Consider the following 17,217-nt stretch of genomic DNA (forward strand, 5'->3'; position numbering starts at 1 on the left):
CTCGCCCAGGCTGGAGTGCAGTGGCAAGATCTCTGCTCACTGTAACCTCTGCCTCCGCCTCCTGGGTTCAAGTAATCCTCCCACCTCAGCCTCTGAAGTAGCTGCGATTACAGGCCTCTGCCACTATGGCCGGCTGAGTTTTTGTATTTATTTTTATTTTTATTTATTTATTTTTTTTTTTGAGACGGAGTCTCGCTCTGTCGCCCAGGCTGGAGTGCAGTGGCCGGATCTCAGCTCAAGACAAGCTCCGCTTTCCAGGTTTACGCCATTCTCATGCCTCAGCCTCCTGAGTAGCTGGGACTACAGGCGCCCACCACCACGCCCGGCTAGTTTTTTATATTTTTTAGTAGAGACGGGGTTTCACCGTGTTAGCCAGAATGGTCTCGATCTCCTGACCTCGTGATCCGCCCGTTTCGGCCTCCCAAAGTACTGGGATTACAGGCTTGAGCCACCGCGCCCGGCCAATTTTTTGTATTTTTAATAGAGACAAGATTTTGCCATGTTGCCCAGGCTGGTCTTGAATTCCTGAACTCAAGCTATCCACCCAACTCAGCCTCCCAAACTGCTGGGATTACAGATGTAAGCCGCTGCGCCCGAGAATCTGCATTTTAAATATCATCCTAAAGAATCCATTTGCAGGGGTCAAACCACACTTTCAGAAACATGTAATTCCTTAGTGGTAACTTCCTGGAAGACTGCAAATGCAAAGTTTTATGTGGCTTTCGAGTTTGAGGGAGTAAAAGAAATGAATTTTTTAGTGCAGAATGAATGAAATATTTTTCTTTAAGTGATCTTTCTCAGAGATTAGGGGTTCTATTACTTTTATGTGACAGATCAAAAGACATGGGAAACTTTTGGCATCCTAGGCACCAGATCAACAATTATTTATTGAGCACAAACTTTGTGTCACAAACGGTAGATTATTCTAGAGGCTTCTACCCCTTCATCTGTCACTCACAGGATCCTGAAATACTGTCAACCAGTTAATTAATCTCTCTCTGGTTAATATTCCTTAACTTTCAGAGGGACTTACGCTGGGAAGTATTGTGGGGAGTGGTGGGGAGAAGCCAGCCTGTGAGAGGAGAGGAGGCTTGTGTGAACTACTTTCTCTGATCATCAAGATTTTGGTGGCCGGGTGCGGTGGCTCATGCCTGTAATCCCAGCACTTTGGGAGGCCGAGGCAGGTGGATCACCTCATTTTGGGAGTTTGAGACTAGCCCGACCAACATGGAGAAACCCCGTCTCTACTAAAAATACAAAATTAGCCAGGAATGGTGGTGCATGCCTATAATCCCAGCTACTTGGGAGGCTGAGGCAGGAGAATCACTTGAACCCAGGAGGCAGAGGGTGCGGTGAGCTGAGATCGCGCCTTTGCACTCCGGCCTGAGCAACAAGACTGGAACTCGTCTCAAAAAAAAAAAAAAAAAAGATTTTGGCAGTAACGCCACTACCTCCGGCCATCTACTCTCCTTTTTCTCAGTCCTGATGTGGACCCAGGGCGATGTTTCTCAAACTTTGCTATGTGTTGGGATCACTTAGGGAATCTTTAAAAAATACGATGCCTGACTCCTACATTCTGATTTAATTATGGTTTGAATTGGACATTGGGATTTTGTTTTTTAAGTCCCTAGATGGTTTTTAATGGGCAACGAAGCTTGTGAACCATGAACTTAGGGGACTAGAGAAGTCAAGACTGGAGAGACTGTCCATAATAACAGAAAGATTATTTTTTTTGGTGGCACCCGTGCTGTTTGTCTCACTCTTGGTACAATCGTCGGATATATGCAGATTCTTGGCCTCCTGCCTCCCCCGTCCTCAGCAGACCCGGCCTCCTCTGCTGCCCAGTCTTGCAAGGCCCTCAGTGCTTTCCTCTCCCTTGGTGCAGGCTGGGGCTGCCATGGCTGCAGCCTTAGGATCACCATCTTCTGCAGTGAGCTGGGGCTCTCTTTGTGCCTGGTGTGTTCTGGGTAATACAGTTGTGGTTAAAGCAAACTCATTTTTTTTCAGCTCCACCCTCTGTCTGTCCCCACATCCTTTGTTACCCTGCTCATATGATCTCGTCCGGTCTATTCTGTTTCTCCTCCATCTTACTAGGGACTCTAGAGGCAGTGAACCATTCCTACCCTCTAATAACATGGCTATTTAATCTTGAATATCAGAAGTATAAACATGGGGAATAGGAACCGCGTGGCTTTAAAATAGTATTTTATTAGGGTTGTTTTTGACTGATGACATTTTATTCTTTAGATCAATGTTCTCTAGATTTTATCTTTCACACGTCCTGGTTCCTTTTTCACCTGGCTTATAGCATGGTGAGTGATTTCCTGTTTTCTATACAAATCAGCGATCTTTTTGTTTTTGTCAACCCTATTGGGTGTTGGGGAGCAGAGGGGATGAAGGAGAGAAGGGAAAGGGAAGGAGTACTTCGATATAAATTACTGTCAAAAAGAAAAAAAGACTCGGGTTACTGTCTCTTTTCGGTCTGTTGAGTCAGAGCTAGCCCTGTGTTTACCGATTTGTGAAGTGCAAGAACTCAGAGGTGAACATCCGGTTCAGGAATCTAACCCAGAATTGAATGTGACAAGCATATCCAGTGATTCTCAGCTCTGACTGCACACTGGAGTCACCTGGGCTCCCATCCCAGTCAAATGAAGCCAGTCTCCAGGGCGGGGCCCAGGTTTGTGTATTTTCAACACTGCCCAGTTGATTATTATGTGTAGCCAGGAATGAGAATCACTGTGCAGGCTAGTTGTTTAGGCTGCACCCGTGGTGAGAGAGAGCGCTTATTGCCTGGGCTAAAATAACATTTTGTTCTGTGGCTGGAAGAGAAAAGTGAAAAGGTCATTTGTTTTTAGGCTTTTGGCCTGAGTTCCTTAAAGAGAGACAATTCTGCCTCTTTCAAGGATGTCTTTGCTCTTTTTTTTTTTTTTAAGTTATCACCTCCTACTGCAACTTGCCTCGTTTGTTTGAGGTTTATCTGCTCCAAATGTGGGTAGCATTCTGCAAACGCTTGTTGTGTCCTGGGAAATTCATAATAATTTGTAGGAGAGCTCTTTTTGTCCTGGCGAAAGGGGAGTTCCCACAGCTTCTAACCAACCTTCTGTAGGACCTGTTGTCTTTTTTGGGGAGGTGACCCTGAGCTGCCTATACTCCAAGTACGTTCATAAAACCAGATTGTTAGACATGCAAATTCTTGGCCTACACCCCTAGATTTACTGATTCACAGACTCCAGGGTGGGGGCCCAGAAATCTAACGGACCACTTGTCTAGGTGATGCTGATGCATGCTAAAAGATTGAGAATCACCCTGGGATGTCTGGGATGGGGCCTGAGAATTTGCATTTCTGACAACCTCCCAAGTGATGCTGATGATGCTGGCCTAGGGACCAAACTTTCAGCATGGCTAGCTTAGCAAACCCCAAGGGGCCACAGGAGACTTTCACACTATTTCCTGGCTGAAGTCCACTAGCCAATATTAGGCACCTGGAGCTGGGACAGAGTGATCAGAAGAAAGTTGGAAGGAAGGTTCTGCCACCTGAAACCTACACATGACCCCCTTCACGCTCTGATTGTGGCCCATGCTGCTGAGCTTATCTGTACAACATTAATTTTCACTCACGTCCGTGTGAAGAGACCACCAAACAGGCTTTGTGTGAGCAACAAGGCTGTTTATTTCACGTGGGTGCAGACGGGCTGAGTCCGAAAAGAGAGTCAGCAAAGGGAGATAGGGGTGGGGCTGTTTTGTAGGATTTGGGTAGGTAGTGGAAAATTACAGTTCTCTGGGCAGGGGCAGGGGACACAAGGTGCTCAGTAGGGGAGCTTTTGAGCTAGGATGAACCAGGAGAAGGAATTTCACAAGGTAATGTCATCAGTTAAGGCAGTAACAGGCCATTTTCACTTCTTTTGTGATTCTTCAGTTACTTCAGGCCATCTGGATGTGTACGTGCAGGTCACAGGGGATATGATGGCTTAGCTTGGGCTGAGAGGCCTGACACTAATCACAACAAATAGTGCCTATCACATACTGTGTTCCTACCACACCCTTTATGTGATTTATGTCCACAATCTCTGCTTGCACCCTGCTTAAATAATAGTGTGGGAACAGTGGCTTAAATCATTCTGGATGCCGATTTAAATTTTTTTGGTTTGAGAACGTTTCAGATCTGTGTTCATTTTTCCAGCTTAGGTTTTTGCTTGTGTTTTGGGATACCTGTTCATTACTGGATCTTCCTCTTATCTCAGTCACCTTTGATTTCTCATTTTATCAGGCATCGGTTTCCCAAAGTAGGATTATCGTGACTACTAAATTAAATAACAGAGGTAAAGTTCCTGTCACTTAGTAAAAGCGTAATAAATGTTAATTTCTGTGCTTAACCCAGATAGAAGGGAAGTGTAAACTGCCCCACCTTCGTGCCTGATTGTTGTACCTGAGCGAGTTAGAGAGAAACGCTACACTTTGAGACGAATTTAAGAGTCCTTTATTAGCCAGTGACCGAGAGACGGCTAACGCTCGAAACTCTCTCAGCCCTGAGGAAAGAGCTTGATTTTCCTTTATACTTTAGTTTAGAGAGGGGAAGCGGAGCTTAATTACAGCAATTCTACAGAAGTAAACACATGCAAAAAAATTAAAAAGACAAATGGTTACAGGGAAACAAACAGTTCCAGGTGCAGGGGCTCTACATCTATCATAAGGCGATAGATATGGGGGCTCTGCCACACACAAACTCAGGGCTTTACGGTGTTACCTCATGAGCAAAATCCTGGAAACTTCAGACATTGCTTGCTTCAGTACCTTATCAGTGAATTGGACTCTTTGATATGTTGAGAGTCAGCTTACACAAGGTAACTCCTTGAGGAAGGGGGTGGGTAAGGAGTCCTTGATGTCTTGTAAATGAAGGAGCCAAATGGAGTTTGTCCGGTTTTGTCAGCTAAGGGAGAGCCTATTCATGTGGAAACAAGGCTAGGTGATTAAGGGAGAGTCTAAAAACAAGGTTAGGTATTACATGATCAATATCCTGAAATTAGGGCAAAGAAAAAGCCCCTAAGAAGCCGCTGGGGAGAAGTCTAGGGAATCTGCGAAAACGAAGCAGAGTTTGCCAGGGAAGGGGCTGCAGGTCAGACCCAGTCGAGACAGAGATGTTGCAGGTCGAGACTGGGTTCGGGGTGAGAATCACAGAATCTAGAGGAATAAGAAGCTTGCCTGAGGATGGAGATGAAAAATGAAAAAGAAAACCAGGCCCCCAGGTGGGCAGCACCAGGGACCCCAGCCAGTGAAGCATGGGCCAGCTTTGACTTTTCTTTCAGACATGAGCACCTTGGGTAGCTTTGGAAAAGCCTGGACACTTGGGGTTTCAGGCAGAGGGCTCCCCATTAGGCTACCTTGCTTCCTTTAGTTATTTAGAGGAAGTGCTGACTTCAGGGACCTTGGAAGTGCCACACTCCTCATCTAGCATAGGACAGGAAAAATTCTGCATCTCGCCGTGATCTGCACAGGTGCGGTAGGCTTGGCTCTAAGTTCAGGACGTCTGGGCTGGAGCTAAAGGGGAAGCAAAGATTCTTAATTCCTTCTGACTAACAAGTTGCTAAATACATCAGAGCCAGAGGGCAGAACCTGTCTAGTGGTGGGAAGTTTCAGTGAGGTCATTTTCAGCTCAATATCAAGAAGAATATTAGGGTGGCATGGTGTCTCACGTCTGTATCCCAGCACCTAGGCCTAGGTGAGAGGATCGCTTGAGCCCAGGAGTTCAAGGCTGCAATGAGACATGATTGTGCCACTGCACTCCAGCCTAAACAACAGAATAAGACCCTGTCTCAAAAAAAAAAGAAAAGGAAAAGAAAACGTTAATGGTAATGGCTAATGGCCATCAGCACAATGAGGTAAGATCCTTGTGAGATAAAGAGGCTCACGCTCATCTGGTCAATCCACCATAGAGAGGATTTCTGCTTTGAGGTGGAGGCTGGAGGGGATTATCTTTCTTTCTTTCTTTCTTTTTTTTTTTTGAGACAGAGTCTCCCTCTCTCGCCCAGGCTGGAGTGCAGTGGTGCAATCTGGGCTCACTGCAAGCTCCGCCTCCCGGGTTCACGCCATTCTCCTGCCTCAGCCTCCTGAGTAGCTGGGACTACAGCTATTTTTAGTAGAGATGGGGTTTCACCTTGCTAGCCAGGACGGTCTCGATCTCCTGACCTCGTGGTCCGCTCACCTCGACCTCCCAAAGTGCTGGGATTACAGGCGTAAGCCACCGCGCCTGGCTGGCTGGAGGGGATTATCTTTCAAAGGCCCTTCTTGCTGTAGGAGTCCTTCCTCCGGGATTGATAAAGTGGAGTCTTAGCCCAGCCGCTGAGGGTTCTGGGTAGGGGCTGGCGGGGACTGGTTATCTGAAACCACAGTGCAGGACCAAAAAGCAGAGGTCGACCTTATCAAGGAGTGCCAGGAAGCCAGGGTCACCGGGTGGAGAAAGCAAGGAGAGGGCCTGCCTGGGAGAATGGCAAGGATAGAGGCTGTCGCTAGAGCCTGAGTGACTGGCCTTGACTTCTCCAGGAGGCAAGGTACATGGAGGGCTGGCCGGGTTTCAAGGGCTCTGCTCCTGGTCGACAGAGTCCTTGGTTCTCTATTTTTTTCATGTGAGGTTACACTGTAAGATCTGAAGACAATCTGGAGAGTTGTAGACACGATTTACACACAAACAATAGCATTGAATAAGTGACTTTTAAAGATTAATTCTTAGAGAATAACTTTTACCTAGATGTTTACATTTTCAAAAAATCATCAATTTCAATAAAATCATTTTGCATTTCTATTTACCAGTGACAATTAAAAAATAATAATGCAACAGATAATATTCAATATTTTGGAAATGAAGGAAAACTATTAAAAGAAAAATTTAAATTCACAATAGGAAAAAACAGAATAAATGGAGGGATATTTTCTGTTCCAGAATCAGAAGATTTAATGAAGTTAACATGCTATACTTAATATCCAATCTAATTTATGGAGTTAATACAAATTACATTCCCAATGTACTGTTTTATGGAAATTGAGATAATTTATTTCCTAATAAAATTTTTATAATGAAAATAATAGGCTGGGTGTGGTGACTCACATCTGTAATCCCAGTGCTTTGGGAGGCCAAGGACGGAGGATCAAAGAAAAGAAAAGAATAGATAAGCACATTAAAGAGTTTTTTGAAAAGGTGTAAGCCAATTATATGAAAAATTACTGTTAATATTTAAAGTATATTTAAAATGTTAACAAAGGGCCAGGCATGGTGGCTCATACCTGTAATCCCAGCACTTTAGGAGGCTGAAGCAGATGGATCACCTGAGGTCAGGAGTTCGAGACCAGCCTGGCCAACATGGTGAAACCCTGTCTCTACTAAAAATACAAAAATTAGCCGCGCGTGGTGGTGGGGCCTGTAATCCCAGCTACTCGGGAGGCTGAGGCAGGAGAATTGCTTGAACCCGGGAGACGGAGGTTGCAGTGAGCTGACATGCTGACATCTTGCCATTACACTCCAGCCCTGGCAAGGAGAGCAAAACTACATAAAAAAAAAAAAAAAGTTAACAAAGGACATTTAAACTTTATGATATTGATATGCTATGGGCCGGGTACGGTAGCTCACACCTGTAATCCTGGCCCTTTTGGAGGCCTAGGCAAGTGGATCACTTGAGGTTGGGAGTTCCAGACTGGCCAACATGGTGAAACCCCCTCTCTACTAAAAATACAAAAATTAGCCAGGGGTGGTGGCGCATGCCTATAATCCCAGTTACCCAGGAGGCCAAGACATGAGCATTGCTTGAACCCAGGAAGTGGAGGTTGCAGTGAGCCAAGAGAACGTCACTGCATCTCAGCCTGGGCACAGAGAGAGACCCTGTGTCAAAAAAAAAAAAAATTAATATGATATTATATGATAAATTGTATGATATAGGATTCAAAGCGGAACAGTAGATTGATTAAAAACACAACAGGGATTACAATTGTTCTTTGTAAATTTTTTATTTCTTTTTATTTTTCATTTTTTTGAGACGGAGTCTCGCTCTGTTGCCCAAACTGGAGAGCAGTAGGCTAGGGCTGGGTGCAGTGGCTCATGCCTGCAATCTGAACATTTTGGGAGGCTGAGGCGAGCGGATCACTTGAGGTCAGGAGTTTGAGACCAGCCTGGCCAACATGGTGAAACCTCTTCTCTACAAAAATACAAAAATTAGCCAGGCACAGTGGCAGGCAGCTGTAATCCCAGCTACTTGGGAGGCTGAGACACGAGAATTGCTAGATTCTGGGAGGTGGAAGTTGCAGTGAGGGCAGATCTTGCCACTGCACTCCCCTAGGTGACATCCCCTGGGAGACAGAGCAAGACTCAGTCTCAAAAAAAATAAATGAATAAAATAAAGCAGTAGCGTAAATTATAAATGGCAAATTGGAAGGACCTGATAAGAATTCAGGGCCGGGCACTGCGGCTCAAGCCTGTAATCCCAGCACTTTGGGAGGCCGAGACGGGCGGATCACGAGGTCAGGAGATTGAGACCATCCTGGCTAACACGGTGAAACCCCGTCTCTACTAAAAAATACAAAAAACTAGCCGGGCGAGGTGGCGGGCGCCTGTAGTCCCAGCTACTCAGGAGACTGAGGCAGGAGAATGGCGTAAACCCGGGAGGCGGAGCTTGTCTTGAGCTGAGATCCGGCCACTGTACTCCAGCCTGGGCGACAGAGTGAGACTCCGTCTCAAAAAAAAAAAAAAAAAGAATTCAGCAATAATAATCTTAACTCTTGATAAAAAGGAAGAAATGCAAAACTATTTGAAATAAAGCTGGCAAAAATTAATATTAAAAAATATAAAGAATAATTACACATCTGTAGGTCAGTCAGTATTCGTTCTCTACTAAACAGTTAAAGGATACGAGCAAATAGTATAAATAAGAGGAAACACAAGCACAAAGCCAACATTTGGGAACATTTTGGTCTTACTAATAATGAAAGTGTGAATTAATAAAAGTATAAGTCTTTCAGGCCAGGCGCAGTGGCTCATGCCTGTAATCCCAGCACTTTGGGAGGCCAAGGTGGTGGATTGATTACCCGAGGTCAGGAGCTCAAGACCAGCCTGACCAACATGGTGAAATCACATCTCTACTAAAAATGCAAAATTAGCTGGGCATGGTGGAGCATGCATGCCTGTAATCCCAGTTGCTTGGGAGGCTGAGGCAGGAGAATCGCTTGAACCTGGGAGATGGAGGTGACAGTGAGCTGAGATTGTGCCCCTGCACTCCAGCCTGGGCAACAAAAGCAAAACTCTGTCTCAAAAAAAAAAAAAAAAACAGGCTTTGATATGAATTACTTGTGTTTCATATCTATTGAAGTAGCATAATGACAAAATCCAATGTGAATGTGCTTGTATGGGAAATAGACACACTCCTAGATTTCTGGTGTGTTTTCTGGACAACAGTAGATCAAAATGAAACACAAGCTGCCAAGAAAATTATTGTTTTCTTGGCCGGGCGCGGTGGCTCAAGCCTGTAATCCCAGCACTTTGGGAGGCCGAGATGGGCGGATCACGAGGTCAGGAGATCGAGACCATCCTGGCTAACACGGTGAAACCCCGTCTCTACTAAAAAAAAAATACAAAAAACTAGCCGGGCGAGGTGGCGGGCGCCTGTAGTCCCAGCTACTCCGGAGGCTGAGGCAGGAGAATGGCGTAAACCCGGGAGGCGGAGCTTGCAGTGAGCTGAGATCCGGCCACTGCACTCCAGCCTGGGCGACAGAACGAGACTCCGTCTCCAAAAAAAAAAAAAGAAAATTATTGTTTTCTTTAAGGCAATATGCCCAAAGGAATAACTCTCAGGAAAATAATGTATAAGAAGAAAGGTTATTTGTATAAAAATAATGCTAGCCACATTATACTAGCGAAAATCTGGGCATTACCCAACTACCTGACAACTTGATAATTGTGGTGAAAACTAGAAAATATTAATATGTGGTCATATTAATAACTACTAAGGCCATAAGCCTAAGGACTTTGACACTATCACCCGTAGAATATTTAAGTTAAAAAGTGGAATGATAGCCAGGTAAGGTGGCGGGCACCTGTAATCCAGCTACTTGGGAGGCTGGGGCAGGAGAATCGCTTGAACCCGGGAGGCGGAGGTTGCAGTGAGCTGAGATCGCTCCATTGCACTCTAGCCTGGGCGACAAGAGTGAGAATCTGTCTCAAAAAACAAACAAACAAAAAAAGTGGAATGAGGCTTGGCATGCCTGTAGTCCCAGCACATTGGGAGGCTGAGGTGGTTGGATCACTTGAACCCAGGAGTTTGAGACCAGACCTGGGCAACATGGCAAAACCCTGTCTCCACAAAAAATTTAAAAATTAGCTGGGTGTGGTGGCTCATGCCATAGTCCTAGCTACTTTGGAGGCTGAGGTGGGAGGATCACCTGAGCCTGGGGAGGTTAAGGCTACAGTGAGCCTGATCACACCACTGCTCCCCAACCTGGGGGCAGAGAGTGAGACCTCGTCTCCTCAAAAAGAAAAACATGTGGAATGAGTTTGTTATATGGACATTGATAACTGTCAAATTATGTTTGCCTAATAAGAGCAAAAGTGCTACTAGTGTTTCTTAGTGATCTCAATAAGTGCTTCTCAGACTTTAATGTGATTAAACCAAGCGCTCCATCATGCTTCTATCTGTAGCTTCCATATAGGAAAGTTTATATTATACAACAATTCCATGATCATGGAAAGTTCTACTGGACATTGTTTTTTTTTTTTTTTTTTTTTGAGACGGAGTCTTGCTCTGTCACCCAGGCTGGAGTGCAGTGGCCGGATCTCAGCTCACTGCAAGCTCCGCCTCCCGGGTTCACGCTATTGCCCTGCCTCAGCCTCCGGAGTAGCTGGGACTATAGGCGCCCGCCACCTCGCCCGGCTAGTTTTTTTTTTTGTATTTTTTGGTAGAGACGGGGTTTCACCGTGTTAGCCAGGATGGTCTCGATCTCCTGACCTCGTGATCCGCCCATCTCGGCCTCCCAAAGTGCTGGGATTACAGGCTTGAGCCACCGCGCCCGGCCTACTGGACATTGTTAAACTAAATCATTAAAGTCTCAAAGTGAAGGGGATGTTACATCTTTTTCTGTAGAGTTGTTTGAAACATACAATTAAGAACTTGTTCCATTCCTTTGTAGTCACAAATAAGTATGTACATTGGTATATAAGACATACAAGAGATAGAGCAATGAGCAATGTTATATAATGAAAAGATTAGATAAATGGAATTCTTTTGTCCCATTGATTTTTACTGCAGTCCTGGATGTGTTTTCATAATTTGTTCTCTCTTTCTTGATAGGCAATCATTTTTAATAGATCTGTTTTAGTTTCTTTGCCAATCTTTTCCTCTTTTGACCTTTCTGAGCTATATACAAATTATAACTTAATGTATACTAGAGGAAATGCTGTTTAAAGAAGTATTGCAATAATTTAAATTCAGATATATGTATGTATTTGAGGAAGATACACCATACTCCTATCTACCTGTTTCAAGAATTTATTTTACTAAAGTGTATTTTTGGTCGGGCGCAGTGGCTCATACCTGTAATCCCAGCACTTTGGGAGGCTGAAGCGGGCAGATCACCTGGGGTCAGGGGTTCGAGACCAGCCTGGCCAACATGGTGAAACCCCATCTCTACTAAAAATACAAAAAATTACCTGGGTGCGGTGGTGCGTGCCTGTGGTTCTAGCTACTCGGGAGGCTGAGTCAGGAGAGTCGCTTGAACCCAGGAGGTGGAGATTCCAGTGAGCCGAGATTGCACCACTGCACTCTAGCCTGGGCGACAAATGAGAAACTTTGTCTCAAACAACAACAACAACAACAACAACAACAAAATAGTAAAAAAAAAAGAAATAATGAAGTGTATTCTTTAAGCGGAACCAACCTGTTTCTGTTATCAAAGGATATGGGCATGGGTCTTTGCTGACTGAAAGTTTTATGGCTGATTTCTGTTTCTTTGCATCTGTGAAGTAGAAATACTGACCATTGTCGTGTTTTCTTCCAGGAATTTATGCAAATATTCTCATGAGGTTCTCTCAGAAGAGAACTTCAGAGTCCTGAAAAATCACGAACTCTCTGGACTTAACAAAGAGGAATTAGCAGTGCTCCTCCTCCAAAGTGATCCTTTTTTTATGCCTGAGGTAAGTTGTGATTCCTCAGTTTAAGGAGGGAGAATATTGCTGGCAGTATTGTGTCACAGATATTTTGGAGTAGGAGCAGAGAAAATTCAAAATTAATGCCAGGGTTCTGCAGGTGGCAGTCGAGGCTGTTGCTGAGTGACCTAAGAGATCCCAGAAATTTCTCTCCTATTTGAGGTTTTAAAAGAATGTGAGTCTGGAATACCTCTTCCACTGGGCTGCAAGGGAACCCTGTGTGAGTAAGTATGAACTGAAGATCTGATAGTAGTCAGACTACTTGATGCTTTAAATCAAGGTGGCTTCTTGGAGGAGATGGACTTTGGAGTGAGGTTGGGAAGATGGCAGGGAAGATGAGGGTAGGCTAAGCTGTTGTAACAGATAGCCCCTCAAAATGCAGTGATTCAAATAAAATGTAATTTAGTTTCTCTATCACTTGATAATCTAGGTCAGGAGTCAGCAATCTATAACCCAGAGCCCAAAGCTGGCCTGCCACCTTTTTTTTTTTTTTTTTTTTTTTGAGACAGAGTCTCGCTCTGTCACCCAGGCTGGAGTGCAGTGGTGTGATCTCAGCTCACTGCAACCTCTGCCTCCCAGGTTTAAGCAATTCTCCTGCCTCAGCCTCCCAAGTAGCAGGGATTACAGGTGCCCACCACCATGCCCGGCTAATTTTTATATTTTAGTAGAGATGGGGTTTCACCACATTGCCCAGGCTGGCCTCGAACTCCTGCCCTCAAGTGATCTGCACACCTTGGCCTCCCAAAGTTCTGGGATTACAGGTGTGAGCCCCTGCACCTAGCCTGTTTTTATAAACAAAGTTTTATTGGAACACAACCATACCTATTCGTTTATGACTGCTTTCACCCTGCAAGGGTGAGTTGAGTAGTTGCAGCAGAAACAGAATGGCCTACAAAGCCTAAAATATTTACTATCTGATCCTGTATGGAAAAGGTTTGCCAACTCTTGGTTTTTCCTGGATGTGAATGGGGGGTAGCCTGAGTTGTCAGGCAGCTAGATTTGATGATGTCATCAAGGGACTCAGGTCAGTAGGTCAGCTCTGTTATCTTCAAAATGTGGCTTCCATCTCTGTGTACAATGAGTCTGTACCCACTGTCACCATTTTCTAGCCAGTGGAAATGTAGAGAGGAAGTAAATGGAAGGCAAGCAGTTTCCTTTTTTAAAAGATGTGACATGGACATTGTTTATGGCCCATCTGCTCAATCACATTGTCCAGAGATTATTACATGTCACACTTAGCTGAAAGGGAGTCTGGGAAATGTAGTTTCTGTCTGGGTAACCATGTGTCTACCTAAAACTTGGGAGCTTCTTTTACTATTAACAGTTTCTTCCACTCAGGAATATAGACTTAAGGATCAGAGAATACTGTTTAAAGAGTGGTTTCTGGCCCAGTAAAATCCATGAATAGAGAAGTTAACCTCACAGTTAAAGAGAGGGATAGAAACATAATGGGTGAGTGGAAGGGATGGAGAAAATGTAAGTAAAATTGAAATTCATTTGCACTTTTTTTTTTTTTTGAGACAGGATCTTGCTCTGTCACCTGGGCTGGAGTGCAGTGGCATGATCAGGGCTCACTGCAGCCTTGACCTCCTGAGTTCAAGTTATTCTCCTGCCTCAGTCCCCCAAGTATCTGGGACTACAGGCATGCACCACCATAGCTGGCTAATTTTTTTTGTAATTTTAGTAGGGACAGGGTCTCACTGTGTTGCCCAGGCTGGTCTTGAACTCCTGAGCTCAAGCGATCCTCCTGCCTCAGCCTCTCAAAGTACTAAGATTACAGGCGTGAGCCACTGCACCCAGCTCAGATGCACTTTTATATACGGTGATATAGCTGTTGGGGACTTCTGGAGGCTTAAACACTTTTTGACTCTGAGCTCAGTGTGTTTCCCTAAGAACTTAAAAAACTTATAACATGAGAAGTGATTTTGAGTTGGCCACTGAGCTCAGGAGAGATATGAGTGCAAGACACATTATAAAGACTTGTTGGGGGTTGGGGAGAGGAAAATATGCCCCATTTTCTCTCCAGCCCCATGCATTCTTCTATCTAGATACTTAGATTTGTTTCTCTGTTTTTCTCTCTCTGTCTCTCTCTCCCTCTTTCTCTGTCTCTCTCTCTCTCTCCCTCTTTCTCTGTCTCTCTCTGTCTCAATTCCAGGAGTCCAAGGTTTAAAGGTCTTGTCTTGGGATATCTATGGGCCTTGGCCTAGATACTAGCCCAGTCCCCCATCACTACCAGCATGGGAAAAATGCCTTATACATCAGCCCTGTTAAAGCTCCCACTGACGATCAGAGACATCCCATCCTTTTCCTTTCATTGAGGGAATGACAAGATGGAGTCTTGCCATGACACTTGAGAGAAGGTATTTTGTGGTCTGTCCTTAGTCTAGTGTTAACCTGGGGGCTTGGAAAGGCCATTCTTCATGTCTGATCCCTGCTTCAGTTCTTCAAAAGCATCAGGTACTTTTAACATTGGGCCACACATCTATGTTGAGTCCCTTGAGAATAAGGACACTCTTCCTGTATTAGTCCATTTTCATGCTGGTATGAAGACATACCTGAGACTGGGTAATTTATAAAGAGGAAAGGTTTAATTGCTCACAGTTCTGCATGGCTGGGGAGGCCTCAGGAAATTTACAATCATGGTGGATGGCAAAACAGGAACATCTTACATGGCGGCAAGCAAGATAAGTGAGTGCTAAGCAAAGGGGGAAGCCCTTCATAAAACCATCATAAAATCTTGTGAGAACTCACTATCATGAGAACAGTAGCATGGGGGTAATTGCCCCCATGATTCAATTGCCTCCCACCAGGTCCCTCCCATGACATGTGGAGATTATGGGAACTACAATTCAAGATGAGATTTGGGTGGGGACAGAGCCAAACCGTATCAGTTCCCTTCTCTAGGGAGGAGGTCGGCAGACATGAACCTAAGAGAAGGTGCTTTTGTGTTAAGGGATCCCAGAAGAGCCCACTGACCACAGTGCTGTGAGGGTCCCTCTAGGAAAATGCTCTCATCATGCTTTCATCAAACAGTGCAAAGAAGAGGTCAGCGTCACCCAAGGCTCCCTTTCCATTGTTAGAATTCAGTACCCACAATTAGAGGGTGGGGTGGGGAGGTTCTTGCCTGAAGCTTATTTTTAGCTAATAATTTAATTGCCATTTTCCACTTGTGAGAGTTAAGATTCTGGACTGGGGGACTGCATTATTTCCTGAACTAGAGGTCTGAGGAGCTGGTTTCTGGAGTTAGCATGAATTAGTATTGTTGGCATAAGTTTTGTTCAAGAATGCTGGGCAAGAGAAGGCTCTGAAGGAGTGTTTTAACTTGGGGGAGTAGCATGGAATTTTTTCATAAGGCTTTAGCAGGAGGAGTCAGCCAGAGTTCAGCTAATTTCAAGAAGAGTTGGTCCAGGATGGCTCTCTAAAAATGGAGGAATTATCCCTGCAGATTTGCAGCTGTTGTTTTGGGCAATATGGAATTTTTTTTTTTTTTCTTTTTTGAGATGGAGTCTTACTTTGCCTCCCAGGCTGAAGTGCAGTGGTGCAATCTCAGTTCACTGCAACCTCTGTCTCTTGGGTTCAAGCAATTCTCCTGCCTCAGCTTCCCGAGTAGCTGGGATTACAGATGTGCACCACCACACCCAGATAATTTTTTGTATTTTTGGTATAGACAGGGTTTTACCATGTTGGCCAGGCTGGTCTCAAACTCCTGACCTCAGATGATCCTCCCGCCTCAGCCTCCCAAAGTGCTGGGATTACAGGTGTGAGCCACCGTGCCCCGCCTGAACCACCATACCTGACTGATTTGGATTTTATCAGAAGGGATGAGGAGGAAGAGAGGGGCTAAGTGCAAGAGGCAGTGCAGAGAAACAGCTTTGTGGTTTAGGGGGTGAGAGATGGGGACCACAGTGGAATGTTTCCAGTCACTTCATTGGTTGTTTTGCATTTGTTCAACTAATATTTAAGAGCACGTGTAAGTGTTAGTCACAATGTTAAAATACTGGAGGTAACCAGTGGGAAGCCACACGCTCATCCCTAAAAAACTACATATTCACACTTTTTCATTTTGCTTTGACTTGTGAGAACATAAAAAGACCGGGCAAACCTGACTGCCTGGTATATAAACTTGTACAATTGAAATTTGCTTATTAAAGGAAGAAATGCTTTCATTTGTTCTGGCCCTAATGAAGGCAGGAGCATTCTTGTTTAGTATCAAGGGGATACTAAACAAGAATGTTTAGTAGGAATAGGAATGTTACTAAAACATTATTTGTGAAGTTGCTAATGGTGCTTTTTTGCTACAGTTCAAACTTTAGCGTACATCAGAGCCACCCGGAAGGTTTGTTAAAACACAGACTGTTGGGCCCCACCTCTGATGGTTCTGACTCTATGGATATAGGCAAGTGCCTGAAGATTTGCATTTCTAACAAGTTTACAGGTAGTGCTGATGGTGCTGGTCCGGGGACCATACTTTGAGAATCGCTGGTCTAGAGTCTAGAATCTGGATAATAGACTTGATAGCAGTTGCCTATATCTACTTGAGTCATGTTTTAGCGATTGTCCATGTGGCTAAATCATTGCTAGTGGGGTTTGAATCATGGCTTTGCCATCTAGACAGATCACAGTGAACGATACTGATCTGGTTTGCTCAGAGTCTATAGAAATGATTCATTAAAATGTCTGAAATTCAGGTTTCTTACTAATTATATTGGTTTCCTCATTTCATGGTTCAAACACTTGCATCACACTTTATATATTTTGCATAACACATTTACAAATTGTGTTATTTAGTCTGCTTAACAACTTGGTTTCTGTAGACAGAACAGATCTTTTCCTCCTGTTACAGCAAAGGAAACGGAGGCTGAGAGTAGGTAAGGAGTCTCTTGAGGTCACACAACTGCTTCCAGGGCCTCAGTTTTTTTTTTTTTTTTTTTTTTGAGACAGAGTCTTGCTCTGTCGCCCGGGCTGGAGTGCAGTGGCCGGATCTCAGCTCACTGCAAGCTCCACCTCCCGGGTTTACCGCCATTCTCCTGCCTCAGCCTCCC

General features: G+C 44.6%; 1 protein-coding gene across 3 annotated transcripts in view; it reads left to right on the top strand.

Annotated features, from left to right (window-relative positions):
- Positions 1–17,217, top strand: part of ZC3HAV1 (zinc finger CCCH-type containing, antiviral 1) — a 72,058-nt gene that overhangs the window by 13,917 nt on the left and 40,924 nt on the right. For all 3 annotated transcript variants that reach the window (XM_033193188.1, XM_033193189.1, XM_033193190.1), the window contains exon 2: positions 12,028–12,163. In XM_033193188.1, the coding sequence (XP_033049079.1) occupies positions 12,028–12,163 (136 nt within the window). The remainder of the gene's footprint in view (positions 1–12,027; positions 12,164–17,217) is intronic.

The sequence above is a fragment of the Trachypithecus francoisi genome, unplaced genomic scaffold, assembly GCF_009764315.1.
Source record: "Trachypithecus francoisi isolate TF-2019V2 unplaced genomic scaffold, Tfra_2.0 Lachesis_group4, whole genome shotgun sequence".
Classification (NCBI taxonomy): Eukaryota; Metazoa; Chordata; class Mammalia; order Primates; family Cercopithecidae; genus Trachypithecus; species Trachypithecus francoisi.